The 21527-nt window shown below is 31.6% G+C and overlaps 3 protein-coding genes across 3 annotated transcripts; all 3 read left to right on the top strand.

The window, feature by feature from the left end:
- The first annotated feature begins 1204 nt into the window (after positions 1–1204).
- LOC132737556 (protein jagged-2-like) lies at positions 1205–13009 on the top strand. Its single transcript, XM_060724857.1, has 10 exons — positions 1205–1408; positions 4894–5010; positions 5371–5450; positions 6993–7091; positions 7429–7551; positions 7781–7954; positions 8278–8391; positions 8749–8994; positions 9621–9818; positions 10676–13009. The coding sequence occupies exons 1-10, from the start codon at positions 1368–1370 to the stop codon at positions 10879–10881; spliced, it is 1398 nt and encodes a 465-aa protein (XP_060580840.1). The 5' UTR covers positions 1205–1367; the 3' UTR covers positions 10882–13009.
- A 572-nt stretch (positions 13010–13581) lies between these two features.
- On the top strand, positions 13582–16023 carry LOC132737558 (uncharacterized). The gene is made up of 2 exons (XM_060724859.1): positions 13582–13623; positions 13970–16023. The coding sequence occupies exon 2, from the start codon at positions 13981–13983 to the stop codon at positions 15292–15294; it is 1314 nt and encodes a 437-aa protein (XP_060580842.1). The 5' UTR covers positions 13582–13623; positions 13970–13980; the 3' UTR covers positions 15295–16023.
- A 3657-nt stretch (positions 16024–19680) lies between these two features.
- Positions 19681–20958, top strand: LOC132737562 (uncharacterized). The gene has a single exon (XM_060724862.1). It carries the CDS (start codon positions 19681–19683, stop codon positions 20956–20958), a length of 1278 nt encoding a protein of 425 aa, XP_060580845.1.
- Positions 20959–21527: the final 569 nt, after the last annotated feature.

The following is a 21527-nucleotide window of genomic DNA, read 5'->3' as shown; positions in this document are numbered from 1 at the left end:
AATTTGGGATGAATTTCAAAGTGACCAAATTCAGGATTTTTTGTTGTTGTAAAACGTGTTAACAAAACATAATGGTGCGTTAAAAATCATGAATAGATCTGCATTGTATTTTGATATAATGACACATTAATTATCAATAAATGGACGACTGTTACTTGAATTTTAGAAAAGTATGAGGAAATTCACTAACATCATGTCTATGCGAGTCAAAGATATTAAAGCTAATTGACATTGGTGATAAATAAAGAGCTATTGTTAATTGATCCATTGGGAGATCTATCTACTATTTTGTTGCATTGCTTAAAAACCCTCGTCTGGCCCACCAGTGTGTTTGTAAAACATTTCTATTGATAAATCCATATAAAAACTGCAGAAGAAAGTTTCTGTTTTTAAATGTTACAGTATTCGGCAATTCAACATTCCACTCAAACCACCATCAAATCGATTGCTTTTAAACAAAATAGAATCAATTCGGAAATTAGGGTCGATTTAAATAATCAAGGTAAAGAAATGTCAAAAGTGCAATCGAGCCGAAAAAAAGAAAGAAGTAATTAATTTTCCGGAAAAAACCTACGGAAAAGACAATTTCAGAATGGTAATACTATGATATAACAATTCATTAAAATGGTCTACGTTTATACTTTAAATAAATTTTAGATGAATTTATAAATAGTTAAATTTATTGTGAAATATGTTTGCATTTCATATCATGAAAACTTCTCCAGTTCGTTATCTATTACCATAACGGGACATGAATGACCGTTTCGTTTAAACAAACATTTCTCCAATCGGAACGTCCGTAAGTTGCAATTGCCCCTATTCATTCCATAAAGGGCGTCGCGCTTCGGCGTATCGCAAAAATTAATTTTATCGCTACGCCCTCGTGATATAATTCCTCTAAACATACACTTTATTAAGCGATAAAATCACTGTTTAGGATAGATTTATATAATTTCTTAAATATAAAAACTAGCTTATCTAATTGTTAAAAGACGAATTGAACATTACCGATACATTTCTTACGATATTAATAATTGCAATGTCTGAGGGGCACACATATTGTTGGTTATGATATAAGATTGATCACAATTATGTCAAAATTTTAAAGTTATTTTAGCTTATTCACCATTCATACTCTTTAATTGGCATAATGACACTTTAAGACAGTATTATTTACATATAGTTTTTAATACACCGTGTTAACTACGTACTATACTTAGATACTTTATGTAGATAAAGTTTTGAATACTGGAAAACGGAAGATAAATAAATTATTGAACAGGTCGTTTAATTCTGGTGTTCAGTTTAATGTTTTAAAGGCAATTTTGTTCATTTTAAATGAGGAAACATTATTCTCAAATTCAGATATGATCACTCTACGAATCGTGATTCTTGGAATAGTATTAAGGTAACATTTTGCGGGCAAAATTGTATTTCTCTCAAGCATGTCAAGATGTTTTATACTTATATCACATAAATTTCATTTTTTGATTCCTGCAATAATTTTTGTGAATTTGTCGTACAACATAGACTTTTCATAATTTAAACCATTTATTCATTGATATAACTCCTTTGTGAAAGCGTACCATTTCAGCTCGATGAATGGAAAACCTCGACTCGTCAGAGAAAAGAACGCTTTTTAATTGTTGTCTAAGCCAGCGTTGGTGTGTTCGTGCCCCATTAAAACGATTTACGCGGTGACGGCGCTCAAAACTCAACCAACGTATGGTCGAAGTCCATGTAGCCCCCTGCCCCCCAAACCCCGTCCTCTAGCAATCGTTTGCCCACAGTTTGGGCCGATATACGGTGTTATGTGTACCAGGGGTATTAACAACAGTAGGTGTGGCAGTTTGGAAGCGTTTGCGCAGGTGGGTGTTCCGAAAAGAGCGGTCTTGGACGTCCACTACGAAGTCGATCTTCTGTATGCCATTTTGCTTGAAAACATTATCGAATAGCACGAGTAGAACATCCGATAGTCATAGCGACGGTTTTCATCGTCATTTCAGCATCAAGCATATTTCATATTTTTCTTACTGACATGAACGTCTATAAGACTACACTGAAAGGTTTCATAAAATATATAAGAATCTACTTGTTTGAACATGCACGTGAAATTCCCGTTCAGACGGTTTCTCCTTCAAAATGAGTTAAAATCGAGTTAAATTCTGTTTTATCGGACACATAATCGTTCGCCCGAATATCTGTAGCTCATTTAACATTTTGACTTTTTAAAATAATACTAGATCTCTACTTAAACACATGGGAAGTTTCTTTATTGTTCAGTATATGTAATATTGAATGAAATGCGCCAAATATAAAGTAACTGTTGCAAATAATAAATTCCGTCAGATACGTTTTTATTACCATAATACAAGAAAGTTTAAACCAATCGATGGATTGAACCTCTTCATGGATGTAAGTGGTAATTGTAAAACAACTGTAAAAATAAATCGTAAACAATTCGATCAGATTTTCCAAAAATTGCTTAAATTGACGCTATTTCAACAAGAAAATGCATAGAAATACACATTAAGTATTTGCTTATGTATTTCGACAATTTCAAAAAATAACTAATTTCAATTGGAAAAATATATAATGCCGGAAAATAGTCCGATTGGAATTAGAAATTATCCGGGCGGACGGCATCCATTCGAACAAATTTTTTAAGATAACATTTTTATAAGAAAGAGTAACATAAAATGAAGTCAATTATCTCTAATTTATCTTAAATCTATCATATGTAATTGGGTTTTTAAAGCGTTTAGAGCCGGTAAAAATGGTAGAGAAGTTTGAAACATTTCCGGTGGTGCAAAGATTTTCGGTGGCTGTTAGTTGTGAATAATAAATATTCTGTCAGATACGTATTTATTATCATAATACAAGAAGGTTTGAGACTGTGATAAGTACAGCAGGTTCGGTCGATTGAACCTCTTCATGGACGGTAGTGGTAATTGTAAGCTACCATCCACGTCCCCTAGAACTGGCTTAACCGGAATTCAGCATTTTAAAATGAAAAATGTTGAAAATTATAATTTAGAAACATTCGCAGATGTGTTCATATGGCGGTACTTAAGTCACATTCAATGTAACGCGCTCGGACCATTTTATGAAATACGGCGTATGGTCCCTAAGTAAAAGAAAACATGTGTCCCAAACAAGAAAACAATGGGAGAAGTAAATAAAAAGGAAATTTTGAAGACCAGGTGTGGTGAAGACTGCATTTCACAGATCAGACATCAATAGACATTTCTTTTAAAATAATCTATAATGTCTTCAATAATTCATATAGATTTTATTAAATAAGCAAATAAGAAAGATTTACAAATTGTTACCCTTTGATAATGATTCAATTGTATTATTGAATAATAGCAATCTTGTACTTATTACAGTCAACGTTGCGCGTTTAATAAATGGTATTCAAACAGTAACAAAGATCAATATAAACATGCTTTGCTTGATTTAACTTCAAAGGCCATAAATTGCATGTACGATATAAATAAGACTATTGAAAAATAGGTTTTTTACCTTCATTTGAATATCATAATCACTTTATAAATTCGTGACTTACAAAAAGCCACGTCAGAAATGTTTGTATTGTATTCGAGACGGTTTGATATTTTATTTTTAAAAAATTGCTACATGTACAAAATCGTGCATGATAAATAACATTATAAGATATAGAAAAGGCTCCTGATGAATACCAAATTGATGCCAGCATTATTATTATTCAAGTATTATACTATAAAAGTAATAGTGATATTGATAATAATAAGTATAATTAAAATTGATATACTTTAACAATCATACAAAACCGACGGGTTTATTTTTTTAGCTATGTCTTTATTATCCCGTATTGTTTCAAACCAGCCGCGCCTGATTCACTTTATTTGATTCATTGTTTTAGTAGTTCCATCAATTTTACTGTGTGTGTCAATGAGTATATTATATAGGAAAGTAATGTTAAGATGTTTGGATGTTAGCAGCATACCAAGATGAAAATGAAATTCACCTTCTGTTTCTCCACATATGATTTGCAATCTATACCTTTGTTTCTGTTTTTTATTCTGACATACCATATGTCTTTAAAGTAAATTGAACAACTACAGTTTGCACATCTTCCATAAGCTTTCAAAAAATGATAAAATCTATAGAAAAGCATCATTTGGTTATTTTTATGATTAATTTCTTCAAGAAACAAATTGTTGTAAAATGTTTAAGTGATTTAGTGTCATTCTTTAGTGGTTTGTTGTTATGTGTGGTATTGAATATTATCAACGTAAATATTCATTGTAATACAATTGATAATAGATGCGTGATGTCGTAGTATTCTACCATTGATAATATATGCATACATTACTCGCAAAGTCTTTATCAAACCATCTGATTTTGAAATGTTTATTTAATGACTTTATTTCTCCTATATCCTAAACACTGAGCTTATTTTTTAAAAACATTCCCTGCAGTATTGAGCAAAGCTCACCACAGAGCCGCCTGGTCAAATTATTTGTCTTGTTATTCTAATATTCGAATACCTTAAAGGTCTAATGGATTGTTCCATAACAAACAAAAACAAGTTCAGTTCATTTACACATTTTTATTTCAAAGTGTAGATATTGATGCTGCTGTTTTAGACTACACATAAATATTTCTTGAATTGTAAACCTACCATTTGTCAGTTCTTGCTCGGGCGAGCGATGTTTTACAAATTTCTCCTTTACCTACGTATGAAATATTAATATCTTTGTTTGAAAGCGATATTTTATATCATGTAATGAAACAGTAGATCTATATACAGTCGTATATCCTTTTTATCAGACGAGCCCTACAAATGTGAGACAAGACATAAATGGTTAAAATCTATCAGGCTTTTGTGTTCTGTTTTATTTATTTCAGGATTGTGAGAGCAGGTTTCTGTACAGAGTCTTACGATTGCCAAGTAACATGCACAAAAACTATTACATCATATTATGGATGTGGTTGGTTTTGGGCTAGCAGATGTGCAAGATACAGGTAACCTGAAATTTGTGTATTTCAGGACGTAATAATAAATCTTACAGGGTGACTATTTGAGTGATTTATAACAAGAACTTAGCAGTAATGTCACGGTTCCACACAATTGTTGTCAATTCCAGCACGAGTGTTTTACCAAATTTCATAAACGTAGTAACTGATAAATAGTGAAATAAAAGCTGATGTCTTCAAGAATGTTTATTAAAACATTAGAAGAGACTTGTAAAGATACAGAAATGTTTTTGAATATTTTGGTTGCTTAATAAAGCATTTGAGGCTTTGTAATGAAAATCGTTATTGATTAGAAAAATCTATCGTTTCTTATGTGTTTCAACATTACCATAGATACTTCGTTTTCAGTATGGCCTACTCGCTATGCCCAGGTATCTGTTACAAAGATGAATGTTGTTCCGGTTATACAGGCGCCAGCTGTGACATACGTAAGTTGTTTCGTATTTTCTCTTTAAATATTTTGCCCACTACAATTTGCTGTAGAGATTTGTTAATTTGAAATAAACGATTGTAGTTCATAATTTTTATGTTTAAGACTCTTAAAGTCACAACTATTCAATCATTTCTTTTTTTCCAAAAGCTTTATATTTGATGTCCTTTCTTTTTGCTTTCAAAGATGTGACCAATTGACTGTATTGCCTCATGTGCCTTTTGGTTAATGTCTTATCTTACGAGATCTTACTCAACCCTGTAAAACTGTAAACCTTTACAATGTTACTGCAACTTAAGACCCCGTATACTTTCATTTACTGAAATCTTTTGAAGGAGCCAGGTCAACCATTGTTATGTTTTGATATCTCGCATGCGTTTATAAATGGAAAATCTCTCCATTCAAGCAGTATCTTGATGAACTTTCTTTCTTTTTATTCGCGGACGATTTCTTTCAAGGGACATGTAGTAATCTAACAAACTGTGTAATTTCTGTCGCTCAAATAGGATTATATTTAAACTATTCGACAATATGTATGCGTACTTATATGTATTACTAAATGAAAATATTCGTGAAACAACAAAATGTATTGTTAAGGCACTCCAGTCCAGACAAAATAAGTTATATTAATAAAGTTCAGACATTCATTTTAATTATAAACATGCATGTATATGTATGCCTGTCATGCCCAACATGTTCAACTGACAATACACCGTAGCATTTTATCACATGTACTTTACCTTTTACCCCATGAAGACGTGTTTTGACGCTTTCCGCCCCCTCCCCCCTCTTGAGGCCTGAAACAGTGAAAAAATGCCCTATTTTAAATACACTGTTTTTCGTTTGAGAATGTTTTTTTTAAGTGATCTCTTTTCGGCGCCACCTCCTATCAAGGTACATCAAGGGGTTGCCGGAAGTGGGAATGGCCCCCTTCTGTTTGGGGGGTTTGAAGGCCTAAACATGCCATCAGGTCGAGCTTAAGGTAACGTGTAGCTGAAATGCCTTTCACTCTATTTCTATCCATTGAGAAGTTGCAGCACTTTGAAATCAGTTTTGAAAGGGAAAAAACAATACAAAATAGTGATTTTTTGCAATTTGGAGACGTCCTCCCATTGTCATGATAACAGGAAATATAAGATTTAGCATGCTGTTACAGAGGCTATGGTCCAGTCAACATTTGTGCCAAGATTCATAAGTATTGAAGCATTTTTTTTCATAATTTCATAACAGTTTGAACTTGTAACAGGAGGTATTTCAATGAAAACAGACATATTTTACAAAATGCTCATGCGGTAAAAGGTTAATGTAGTCTTTTATTTAAGTCGACTTATAGGCCCTTGGGGCCGGGTGTTGATTTATTTTATTTTGTAAAAATATGTTCATAATGTCTGTTAAAACACATGTCACTATAATAAACATTTTATCTCTATACATGTTTAACTGATTTACACATGAATGTCTATTGTTTCGGACATTTTTCATGCCTTTACGATAACAACTTATCAACAAAATTTAAACTTAAATACTTTCATATTTTCAGCTCTCTGTGATGGTTCAACAACGTGTCCGAATGGCGGCACATGTATTTCCCCGGACAAATGTAGCTGTCCAACTGGCTTCTCTCCGCCTTTTTGTGCAGGTATATCCTTTATTATTCTAAATATATTTGCTTTTATGATTAGAATATGTATGTGTTTGTAATGCAAATATGTATGTGTTTATAATTAAAACATATACATGTGCTTATGATTAAAACATAAACATGTGTTTACAATTAAAATATCATGACTTGTTTTAATAACTAAAAGGAAGTCTCAGTATTTATGCTTTTTAATAAACATAATCTGTCTTTCGAAACTCAGAAAGTTAAATCATGTTTTGGAAACACATTTGTCTTGTTTAGACAAACGTAAGGATGAGTATAGTTTCAAACATTTTTAACGTTGATGATATGTCTCATGGTGATAATATTTCAGATACTAATGAGTGTGCCGGTTCATCACATGGATGTGAACATGAGTGTAGAGAGACCGACGGTTCATACATATGCACATGTAAAGAAGGCTTTGTGATAAACTCGGATCTTAAGACTTGCACTGGTAGTATTTTATGAGTAAAATCAGAGCTACATCTCTGGTAAAATCTACAATAATTATTACCACAACATTATCGTTAATTATCTATAAAGTTTGAAACTGTAAATATCTAAAACATGTAATATATTACTGAATATATAACTGACATAACTAAAGACAAATACAGGAGATATTATTTAAGGAAAATAGCAAATAACCATTTTGTCATAAGAAAATGATTTTATTATAACAGAGGAATGTGGGCATCCTGGAAACATAAAAGATGGCACGGTGTCCTTGACATCAACCCTAATGGGCGGCATAGCCACCTACACATGTAACCAACATTATGATATGGCCAGCGGGGATGGTATTCGACAATGTCAGAGTGATTTTTCCTGGAGCGGACATGAGCCTACATGCAAATGTATGTAAAAATTGGAAAGCATTTGACAGAAATCAAAATTGTTTAAATGCATGGTTTGAATAAGATATTCTAATTGTATTTTTTTTTAAGTTTACTCTTAGATAAATATATATTTGAAGCACATCTCTTGATACTTATGTCTATTTTGTTATTTAAATAAAACAACTACGATTTGTATATTGTAAAAGACGATGCATTATTATCTACAAGTAAAAACAATACTGCAATTATAGAACATGTATATTCTCTAATTTGTAGGAAATTTTAGATATACACATTTAAAAAAAACAAAGCAAATCTTAATTTTTCATATTTTATTTTAGTAGCCAATCATTGTGAAAGTTCACCGTGTCTTAACGGTGCGACCTGTGTCAATCTAATTGGAAGTTTTCGATGCGAGTGTACAAATGGCTGGAATGGGGAAATATGTGATAATGGTATAAAAATTGTATCGCGTTATAAAACTTATTGTTGATTGTTCATTGTTTCAGTAAAATATAAGACATATATTTTTAAAGATTATCAAGATTTATGTATCTACATTTTATCTTTTAGTGCCTATTTATTTCATTTTATGTACAACAGAAATATATTTGTTTACTTCCATTGTAATAAAAAAGCATTGACCTTTTACTGAGAGGGATCGTCTTGTTGACATGATTTGTTTTTTTTTCTCTTGGTTGATTCGATACTTACACATTTAAATAGACCCAAACAATTAAAGAAATATGCTGAGTTTTAAACGGTTGATGACACTAAAGAACATTTACCGATGATAACAATACAATTCACAGATGTCGAACCTCCAATGGTAACAGGATGTCATGAAGATATTCATGTCAATGCCACAGAGCAAACCATTGAATACAGCTGGACAGAGCCCCAGTTCTCTGATAGTAGAGGGTCTGCCCTAGAGATTGTGTCCAATTATCCAACTCCAGAGTTCACCTTTCCGTGGGGTGATTTTACTGTACAATACGTTGCCACAAAAATCTCCAACGGTCTAGGAGTTGAGTGTTCGTTTAAGATCAAAGTAAGACGTAAGTACTTGCATATTAACAGCTAAGATAGGGTCGTACGAGCGCATTCTTTCACACTATCGGTTCAAAACGTCAGGACTATTGACTATAGGTATATAAAAACGTTGATGAATCTAAAGTGTGCACTTTTTGTGTTTGTCTACTCCAACATGCACCAACATTAGCCTGAAAGATTATTGAGGAAGACTTTAGAATAAAACTGACACACACGTATTCATATCTGTTTTAAACATTGCAAGAAAAGATATGCTTGCACTGACGGATATTATTGATATTGTTTGATTAGTACCGATAAAACAATATAAACCATAACTGACATGCATTTTCTTTGAATAACATTGTTTCACCTTTGCATAAAGTTGGTTTGTTTGGTTAAAATATCACTTTTCATATTTATCACCAAGTACCAATTTGTCGTTTTTTACAATCAGGACTGCAACTATGCACAAATATTGTATATTTCACTTAGATAATTTTTCGTTTTGTATTTTATGCAAAAATCTTTATAGCAACAAATGACTGTTGTTTATGATTTGTAAATCTTTAATACATGTATAAGAAACAAACATTTTTAGAGGGAATTCTTGCATTTTTTTCTATACTTACCTTTTTATATATTATTTTAGCAACACCCTGTGGACCTTTAAATGTTCCAATCAACGGAGCACGGTTATGTAACGGGTGGCAAACGGATTATGGCAGGTTCTGTATGATCATGTGCCAGCAGAACTTCACGATTGGTCCATCCTTCAGCTATAGCATGTGGTATGTGTGTGGAGCCTCTGGTAATTGGATCGCCGCCAGTCCTGTACCAGACTGCCAAGGTATGTTCATCTATATTTATATAAGTATTGCATCTTATAATTCTGAATTTGAATAAATTTCTATGTACCTTTAAACGCATAATCTCTTAATGACCTAAGAGCTTGATTTCAATAAAGAATTTATTGTTTATTATGAAAAACGCGGGCAGTTTAAATATTGCAGCAGTAACAAGGTGGAAAACTTTAATCAATTGTTAGTATCACGCACATCTGGAAAATATTTTCATTTTATGATCTAACTATGATTTTCTCTATGATTTCATGAATTGTGTCGTATAAAGATCCGAGAGAACATCTCTTTTTTTCTTAATGTTAATCTGATTGATAGATATTTTGCATGCTCTTGATTACGGTAATAGAACAAGTACAACTAAAAATCTCCTTATACTTGTCACAAAATCATATAATCAAGTAGTTCTCCTGAATGTATCTATTAAACAATGTATGTGCATGTAACCATCTCCAGAAATAGAATTCCCGAACAAGGATTGATGGATTTATTTAAGAATGCTTATTTTGTCAATAACATCTTCTTTTTGTAATTTGAAAACGTATTTATTTGTAAATGTGTAACACCATCTTTACTCTGAATCAAAGAGTGTGCCTAACGTCCCAGGCACTAGCAGAAACGATATCAACCGAACGTTTCCACGATATAAATATAAGCAATGTACATCTCACTCACTCACTCACTCACTCACTCACTCACTCACTCACTCACTCACTCACTCACTCACTCACTCACTCACTCACTCACTCATATCAAACACCTTTCTTCAACTCTTTGACCAAGAATATCAAATTTAATTGCCCGCATGAACATGAGTATACAATGTCCTTTCCTATGTTTTCTACAGTTCCTGTCGACTCTGAGAACGAGGGTTTATTCTATCAACCAGAATATGCTGGATACGTGTTTACGCAATCTTGTCAAAATCATGACACGAAAAGCACGTTGCAAAATCTATATATAGAATATCTGAATGGAACCGCTGGATTTTCTTCGTTTTGCACAACTTATGGCAACGAATGTATGAAAGAAAATGTGGATGTCCAATGTTAGCAGTTAAGGTGTTACCATCTCCAGAAAAAAACATTTCAAACAAAGAGGCGTTGAAACTATTGAAGAATTTCTTTTGTCGATAAAGATCATCTGTTGTGTGCCATTGTTGTTGTTTGTTTGTTTGTTTGTTTTCTGTGTGTTTTTGTTTGTTTGTTTGTTTGTTTGTTTTTATTGTTTTGGTGTTTTGTATTTTGAAAAACATTTTTTATTCGCTTATGTTTAATTTGTTGAATCGGAAACTGTTTATCTTTTTTAATTCAAAAATCTTATAAATTAAATAAGAGCCATATTTGTCACTAACACTTTCTATTAGGACTGTTTTGTCGCTTTTTGTTTTATATTTTTCGTGTTTGTTCTGTTATTTATATTTGCCATTTCACATATGTATTTCTAATTTCAAAGATTTTTTTAACACATATTGGTTACTAAAAGGCTTTGCATTTCCAGCTGTCATTTTTATACATTTTGTTTCCATTTACGATATTGCTTTTTGGTATACATTATTTATTGTATATTTTTTTCTTTTTGTTAGAAACGCCGTTTCAGTTTCTTTTGTGCATTCATTTACGTAAATATTTAATACACTATTCAGGGTCAGGGTTACCATCCGTACAGTTTTTTTCACGATTAATGCTATTGCTTGTATATTTTGTTTTTCTCTGTTTATGTATTATTATTGTAAAAGTTACTTTTAAGACATTCACGTCTTCTAATGGCGTGATTCATATTGAAATAGTTGTCCATTTCTTTAAAAAATTGACTTTTTCTTTTGTCGTTATAGTTTAATATATTCCGTTTTTATTAACATTATTATTCATTATATTTTGCTCTTTTGTTAACGCAATCATTTCATAAATGTGTCTTTTGTAAATGTTATGAATAAATTAACATGTTTGGCACGACGAAAAACTAGTTACTGATGAATTTACAGATAGAAACGCAACAGACACCATTAAAATATTTGTTTCTAAATAAAATTGTTGACATATGTCGGGTATAAGATTTACATATTGTCTTTTAGATACAGACATATGTAAGCTGATTTAATCATGAATAATGAACAGGTCCGATGGCATTTTTTGGGGGGAAAATAGCTGAGTAAATTTGCAGTCAAACCAATAGATACATATTTGTCTTCAAATTTGTTGGCATGCATTAGTAATAAAGTGTGTGCATCTAGTAGTAGTAATAATGGCGTCATATATATAAACATGTAAATCTTATAAAAATGTAGATTACCATTAATGCAAATTGACTGTATTAACACATAACATACATCTTTTGAATTAAGGAAGTTTGTTTATTACTGCTCATTTACACAACATAAAGATCACCATGAATAATTGACACAAGTGATCCATACTTTATACAGAATGTTGTATGTCAATAAACCAACTGCAACCTTCTCGTTGCATGGATGGCCAACGAGAAACGAGTCTTAGTTTTAAGGCAATTAACGAACGCACCTTCGTAATATTACATCCAAACTCACGACATAAGTTTTAATCATTCCAAATGTTTTTGTTGACACTATTGAGCAGTTGCATCAACGATTACTTAGTATAGAAATATAGAAACAAAAGTTTGAATCAAAGAAAACCCCGGACAATGAAATCAAGAGTCAATTGGTGAACATCGTTTCGGTATTTTTATATGTTTTTTCTTGTGAGACAGTGTAAAGTGCAAAATCTTTTTAATTAAACTTAAACTGCTAACAATAATTATCTTAAAAGCAACATTAATTTTATAACCTTGAACAGGAAATGTAAGCCAGGTTTCTCCGGGAAAAAATGAACTGAAACATTTCATAAAATTCGGCCAGCAATTACTCCTACTTGGCACAAAAATAGCCGTTTTAACATTGCACGTATTCTTTGATACGTTACCTTCAGACATGTATGTCAAAGTACAGTGTTTCAACAAGTGCATTCTATTCTTTTTAACATCGAAATTAAATGAAAGAAATGTAAATACGTAGAAAAAAATCGAACGATGTAATATAATTGCGCAACTGAACACTATCTCTTGCAAAAAGTATGACAACGTACTCTCGATTTTTATAGCTCGATATCTGTACATAAAAGCTATATGTGCATAAGTTATTAATTTCAGGGCTGAACTAACAAGTATATGATTACTAAACTACGTCTTGTATGTAAACAGAAATGAAAATGTATTTCATTATGTTAGTGTGAAAAAACATTCAAAATTGATGCTTTGAACCTAATTGAACAGAACAAAAATGATACAAATTGCATTACATCTAAGTCTCTCTTGTAATATAGTGTTACTGAGTGCAAATCAAAATCGGTTAATTAAAAAAATGTCCATAAAAAGAAAGAACAAAACGACATGTGTATAAAAAAGTTTTAAAAAAGCCAAAAAAATAAAACAACGCTCGTTATTTACGTGCATTAATAAGGAACAAATAAACTTTTAGTCAGTCAGTGACTTTTTTTTCAAAATGATTTAAATATTTATTTTAAACCCAAGATGTACCTTTTGTTATTTTATATCGAATTACAGTATGTTTTTCACTCAAGACATGTTCGTCGATTTTTATCTTTTTACAAAGATTAATTTTAAAATACATATATTATCATTGTTTTTTTTTTGTTGACAAGTGTAACAGGAAGTTATGGTAACCTAATTTCATAGCTGCAAAATATAAACCATTCATTTAGTTTTAGATACGGATTTGCAACTGATATCTCTAGTGTTTACTGTTGATAACAACTTAAGGTAAGAAATATTATAAATCTTTAAAACACTTTCCTAAATTTTAAAAAGTATTCGTAGAAAAAATCATTAAATTTATTGAACAAACAGAAAAAAAAGAAAAACGAACATCAAGGGAAATTGATTTGAATACGTTTGAAATTCCATCAATTGATTGTTTTTATACCTGCGTGATTTATCTACATTAACAAATATTAGTAAAATCAATTTCCCATTTCTCTGGAAGAAATATTTCACAAATGAAACGTTCGGGGTATTCAAAGTTGTTTGAGGGTATTAAATATCTTTAAAATTCACATACAAACAACTACATATTCTTGAGTCAAATCATGTGAAATATCTTTTTCAGTATTGGCAGTCATGGGCTTTCGAGAGAAAACTGAACTTGACACCGTAAATCAAAGAAACACAAAGGAATATATTCCAGCCATAGTTGTAATTTCCATTGTACTTTCATCTGGACTTATTCTGAATTCATTTGCATCCTTGTTCTACGGGCGCCAGACACGAAAATCAGCGTTTCAGATATTCGTCCTGTCACTTTCTGTGAACTTCTTAATAACAAATTTAGTTTTATTACATGACATCGTTGAACTTTTTTATTTTGTTCAATATGAAAGTGTCGCAGCATGCAAGTTATTTTATGTTTTGAAGCACTGGTTTGTTGGGAACTCTCTATTTTTTATGGTCGCCATTGGTTTTGACAGATATCGCACTGTGTGTTTTCCGTTTTCGAAAGCGTTAACGCTACGAACAGCATGGTGTGTTATTTTAGGATTATCAGTGTTTTCGCTTGGTATTTCTGTAAGTCTTTTTTCAACAACAGACATTGTTCGAATGAATATAACAACAAGTCACAATTCTACAATCCACGGACACACCTGCACGTTTTCCGAGTCTGAAAATCTGCAGACGTTGCGAGTGATAAATCATTTTGTAGACGTATCTTTACATGGTATTATTTTATCTTTATTTGTGTTTTTCTACACATTTATTACACGGAAACTTATCATTACAAGAAAGAAAGTAAAAGGGAATGTAAGCGGGAAGCTAAAAATGGAAGTATATAAAATCGGATCAGCCGAGCACAGTGAAATAACAAGCGACATATCTACGAAATGTGAGGAGATCAGCGAAGAACACCCTCATGCCAACACTGACATAAGTATGGGAAACAGACACAAGGAACAGTCTACAAAACAATTCAATGAGAAAATGACAAACACACCGTCTAACAACAAAAACCCTGGATTGTTCAATCTTGCAAATAAGAAGAATCATGATGAAAGGACGGAAATAGTGAACAACGGCAACATTGAAACGGGCGAAACAGGAGTTGGGCGGTCAAAAGATACACTGAGCCGAAAGAAGAGAGCAAAAAACAAATCAAGATGGGAAAGAAGGATAACAATCATGGCAACAGTCAAAACTGTTTCTTCCATCGCTTGTTTTGTGCCTTTTTACGTTTCAATGATGATAATTACCCCGAAATTACACGGAGATGGTCTTGTGCTTGATGTTGGAAGCATTATAGCTAGGCGATCATTCATGCTAAACAGTGCTATAAATCCCATTATTATGATTATATTCAATGATGCATTTAGACAATATTTGAAAGGAACCTTGCACAAAGTCACCTCAAAATTTCGAGTAAGTTATCGAAGTTTTAAATGAATCATCTGACTTCATTCGAGGTGTAATTCAGTAGACATTCTTGTTAATTCGCCATCAATTTAATGAAATTCTAATGTAAGAAAATAAAATAAACCTTTTCATTTATTAGTTTTTGTACATTATTATTTTTATGATTAAGTCATATGCTGTAATGAAGTTTGTGAACATAAATTTACCTACTTATATCTTTTCAAGTCAGGAGCTTTTGCTTCTCTTCTGTGAGGAAGCTATTAAGCAAGCTAACGGAAGGTCAGTGAATATGAGAGCATTTTTGTACTTTGTTTAAAATTACATCATGACTAGTGGAACAAATGAAAGGATGTAATTTACGTTTTACATTTATATCAATGTCACGGATATATATATATATGTTCTCGCTATAAGTTCTCTTTTCTTGTGCGCATGAGTAAAGTTAAGCGTGACCGAATTAAAGGCCCACGTGTCAACGTGCCACAGGTAAAATGAAGGGGAATGAAATACAGTGTGGGTATGAAATAATGAGTTTCTAGCAAAGAAAAAATGACCTTGTGACATTTATTTTTGAACGAATTTAATATTGACTCCAGGACAAGCAGAAATTTACAATAATATTTTCAGTCTTAGGTTTTCAGGGGTTTCCGTTTAACTCCTGTCAAATATTATTATATATATATATCATTATATGATATAATAAATATCACACGTATCGATTGTAAGTTATATACATTTAAATACAACAGTTTACTGTTACCATTGATAATCGTTTTTGTTTAAAGTCCAAATGTTTATTTTTATCAAAATCATGAACTTATGTCATTTAATTCTGCGTAGCAAGGTGATGTAATTTTTGTACCAATACATGCTCACTGTTTTTTGTGTAACGTTTAATCACAAAAAACCACAAGTACTAAATGAAGTGGACTTTTTTTTTCATCTTTAAACATAACATCTGATATGCGCGGATTGTTATCTATCTGGTTTAAAAGTCATAGTTTTAACTTCCCGGCCGAAATGTCGAGATACATACATTTAGCAATGTACCTCTATCCGTCCTTCCTGAGTAATAACTATAAAGCTATTTACGTTTTTTTATTAGAAGTTGAAGATCTTACAATCTTTTTAAATATTCCTTTCAATCTATATGGAAAAAAATCTATCCTGATTGATAAAACTGATCGTATAGCCTTAGTATTAAAATAGTAATTGCCTATAAGTGTTATTATATAAATGTTTATAATGTTTAATATAAATTAAATAAAATAATATATTCATCTACTACATGTACTATTTATATTTGTAAGAAATCAAGAGATAAATTCAAATCGTCTTTTTATGTACACAAACTGTAAAAAGGGCAACTTTATTTGAAAAATTGAAATAAATCTGAATTACTTCCCCTGACATTACGTTAATGGATACTATTGTGTATAAGTATGCTATCTTATCGCGATGTATTTCGGACAGATTGTGGTTGGGCATTGGTTTCAGAAGTGAGAGGGCTGAAGGTTACGCCCTGGTCGTGTCTCAGAGAAAAAAAACAAAATGTAATTGACTGGTATTTTAATGCAGACTTTTTGCGGCGTTCAAACATTGGACTTGTCTCTCAAGACATCGGAATGAATACCTTGAATACATTGAATTGTTTGTAAGGGCTTTGTTTCTGTTTGCACATTTAGAAATCAGACATGAGTAGCAATATAAAATATTGAAGTCATGTTATATCATAGTCATATTTATTGATTTATCTTTAAATTCATCACTGATAAAATTGTAGATTACCAGATTATTTAGGAGTTACACTATCAGAAAAAGAATTTATAAACCAAATCATTCACTTACCTTAAAAATTCATTAGATTTTTTATTCAAATTGATAACATATTTTACTCTAGTTTTCACCGATCTATTTAATGAGAGAACACTGCCCTTCATAAGTTCAAACGCCTAGGTTAAATCTTTAAATTCTTACATCTACTGAGTTGTGTAACGGTGTAACGGAATTGCCCTCCTTTCAATTTGGACCTTAAGGGATTTGACAATGTACAAAAATATGGGTTTCCAACAGTATAGAGCCTGGCCAGACTAAACAGATGTACAACTTGGCCTGGCTCTATACTGTTGGAAAATGCTTATCATTTCCGGTTTAAGCAGGCCAAGTGTTAACACTGTCTCAAGCAATGACACCCAACAAAAACTTGGATATATCTTCAAGATCACTTTGCAGCTCTCCAAGTTGGCTAATCATCCTTGCAGCGTAAAGGAAATAGAAAACTATCCAAATAGACAACTGCTCAACACAGCAGAGAACTGCTTGAGAAAACAAAATTGTAACAATAAATTTTGATGTATATCATTAAATATACGTGTTTTGTGTATCAAGTGCACAACATTATTCATGCGTAATGTAAATAAAACTGTCATGTTTACGACGCTTTTTAAATAAATATTAAATTTTCATAACATTTTATTCAAATTTAACGAGACAAGCAGGAAGTTTTGAAAACCCGATCTTTACATGCAAAAATCAATGTTTCATTTTACTTGAATCGGAGTTATAACTGGAAGCGGATACTGTGTTTGGCGATACTGTGTATTTTGATATGATAAGTAACAATTTGATGGTAATATAAATACAAATGATGGTAATATATCAAATTAAAACTCATACTTATTCATTAGAATGTTTTCTCAACACATTTTGTAAGAATACTTTTTTCACTCTTTTATTTCATTAATTTATTTACACGTGTATTTATTTTCATTATTTTTCCTTTACTTATTTTGTTTTATTTTTTTACATTTGCAGAAAAATAAAAATAAATAAGAGTTGTACCTTGACAGTAATCAGCGAAGCCTTGACCACATTTTTTAGTTAATACCATTCAAGAGCAAGGCGTAATTATTTCGCATTTATGCATTGTTGCGCAGTTTAATATTAGATATTGTAAGATTACACCTGTAGTAAGTGTACAGTTTGTATAGGAGATATAGCAGATATACAACAGATTAATACATCGGACAATACAATAGATTAATGCATCGAGTGATACAGTTGACTTAAACATCGGGCGATACAATGAATTAAAACATCGGGCGATACAATATATTAAAACATCGGGGGATAAAAGAAATAAATAAATACATCGGGCGATAAATAGAGAAATATCTCGTCGTGTATTTCTTTTTTATATTTATATCTTTCTTAAATTACTTAAATTAAAATGTTTTCTAATAATGCTTGGCTCTCTTAGTTTTGACTTTGTTAATTGCAGATTGAAATGATGCACTGAAGAAAGTATTAATGTTTAATAATAGTTACATCTATTGATAAAATTAATTGTATGAATGTTCGGTATACATTGTATTTGTTAACTTATATGTGAACACTGTGATTACCATTTAATCATTTATTTTACATGTTATATTATTTTCGATTGATATGATTCTACCTAGAAGGCCGCATAGGAAATAAGGTGTTACAAGTATGTATATGGCTTAATGTATTTCCGTCTGTAAATACGGTTATTATTTAGTTACCTACAACCATTAGACGGTAGGGTCTTGTACTGTGACACAAATTCACTTGTCTTGACCACGACTCCGTGTCAGTTTGAGCCTTTATTGCGTGGGATCTACCCCAGGGATCTGACGGATAAAGTCCCTCAAAACGTCATCACTTTATTTGACACCAACAGACAGAAACATTACGCATATAGGTTGCTCACAGAAAATAAAAAAGGACAATCATCGATATGTTATTGTTTATTATTTCCCTGAATTGGATATTCATTTGATGTGGTTAAGGGCAAAATACAAAACCAATGCATTAAGGAATTTTAGACAATACTTAAATCGCTTGGAAAAAAAGAGAAACCTGTCACTTAATAACAAAAACTGATCCAAAAGATAACATTATCGTATTTGACAAGCCTCTATTGTCACAACATTTTATATCCCTCCCGTGTGGATTTTATTTTTATTGGGTAAATAAACAGCTAAATTTAAATTTGTTGCTGCCAGGTCATACGTAAAAGTAAATAAGTTTCAACTTATGTATAATGCATTTGTAAGAATGTAATAATAACACTTGTGAATAGTTCCAATTTCTTAACACGAAAATGTGGTCCACGTTTCGGCTTTTGACTACTTTATTTTGAATAACTTTAAATTGATTTACTTTCGGCGACATCAGATCAAAGCCTCTGCAAAAAGAAGCATGTTAATACTTTTTTATCAATAGATGATTTACATGCATTGGTAATAAAGTGAACAAGTTGTTTACAAGGAGAATCAAAAATCATTAAATTATTTAGTTAATTTAACAAAACGTAGAGCTGCTTTTGTAAATTCATCACAGAGATTTTATCATAACTTCATCAACGTCATATCTTTTTCAGACTCAGCGGTCATGGGTTACAAAGAAGAAGCTGAACTTGATGCCGTAAATCAAAGAAACACAAAGGAATATCTACCAGCAATAGTTCTTGTTTCAGTTGTTCTTGCAACGGGACTTTGTCTGAACACATATGCATCCTTGTTTTACGGGCGTAAGTCACGAAAATCGGCTTTCCAGATATTTATACTATCACTATCTATCAACTTCTTAATAACAAATTTAATTCTTGTGCATGATATAGTTGAGCTGTTTTATTACGTTGACTATAAAAGTGTCGCAGCGTGTAAGTTATTCTATGTATTGAAGCACTGGTTTGTTGGGAACTCCCTATTTTTTATGGTCGCCATTGGTTTTGACAGATATCGCAGTGTGTGTTTTCCGTTTTCTAAAGCATTAACTCTACGAACAGCATGGTGTGTTATACTAGGATTATCAGTGTTTTCATTTTGTATCTCTGTTCGACTTTTCGTAACCACAGACATAGCTGTGGTTAATATAACAACAAACCAGAATTATTCAATTCAAGGAAGTACCTGTACGTTTTCTGAATCTGAAAGTTTACAGACTGTGCGGGTGGTTTTTCATTTTGTAGATATATTTATACATAGTATTATTATACTTTCATTTGTGTTCTTTCACACATTTATCATACGGAAATTGATAAATACAAGAAAGAAAGTACATAAATATTCCAGTAAAACGCATAAAAAGGGGGTTTTCAGGATCGAACCAGGTGAGCACAGTGAAATTACAAGTGACATATCTACAAAATGTGATGACATCAGTGATGAAGAGTCTCCTGATAAAGCTGACAAGGACAACATACACAATGAGACAGCTAACGGACAATTTGACAAAATTCCAAAAAACAATATGTGTTCAAATAAGAAACAAGAATACACAAAACCAAAAGTGATTGAAAATATAAATAATACTTGCAGCGTTACAGTGGTCAGAGAGGGAAAGGGGCGATCAAAATTTATCGGAAGTAGAAAGAAACGTGTAAAAAGCAAGGCAAGGTTGGAAAGAAGAATCACTGTCATGGCAACAGTCAAAACTGTTTCTTCCATTGCTTGTTTTGTGCCTTTTTACGTGTCAATGATGGTAGTAAGCCCTAAACTAAACGGAGATGGCCTTTTGCTTGGTGTTGGAATCATTTTAGCTAGGCGATCTTTCATGTTAAACAGTGCTATAAATCCCATAATAATGATAATTTTCAATGATGCATTTAGACAATATTTGAAGGAAATGTGTCGTAAATTGTTCTCAAAATGTCGTAAGTTATTTTAAATGAATTATCTAACTTTCATAAAAAGGTTTCTTGCCATTGACAGTGATTGATATTTGATCATTTTAAGCAAATAATAATGTGCTTTTTTAGTATTGAAGTACTTTAATAGCATAATAATTTAATACTTCAAATGCACTCCGAATATATTTATCTCGGTCTTTAGAATTTGATTAAGGTTCAGCAAACATAGTCAGCTTGTAATTTCATAATATAATTGCTTCTGTTTGTAAAAAAATACATGAGAGTATGAAAAGTATATGTAATGATAAGCCCGGGCCACATGCCTGTTTAACGTATATCATAATTAATTTAATCTTAGTTATATGTAAATATTATTTCGCTATATATTAAGTGCTTTCATATTCCTACTAACTTACTTAAATATAAATGAACTAACATTCTAAAATGTTTTAATTTTCCCTTAAAAAATGTAAGTGAACATTTTTGTTAATATGAAAAAGATTTGCATATTATTCGGCCTGTCGCTATAGAAGATATATTTTTTTTTTCAAAAACAGTCGGACAAAAGAATAAAACACCCGACCCTTAGAAATCAAGTTGGATAGTT

The sequence above is a fragment of the Ruditapes philippinarum genome, unplaced genomic scaffold (genome assembly GCF_026571515.1).
Source record: "Ruditapes philippinarum isolate M1 unplaced genomic scaffold, ASM2657151v2 ctg1042_1_1_1_1, whole genome shotgun sequence".
NCBI lineage: Eukaryota > Metazoa > Mollusca > Bivalvia > Venerida > Veneridae > Ruditapes > Ruditapes philippinarum.
This window is presented reverse-complemented; position numbering and strand designations above follow the sequence as displayed.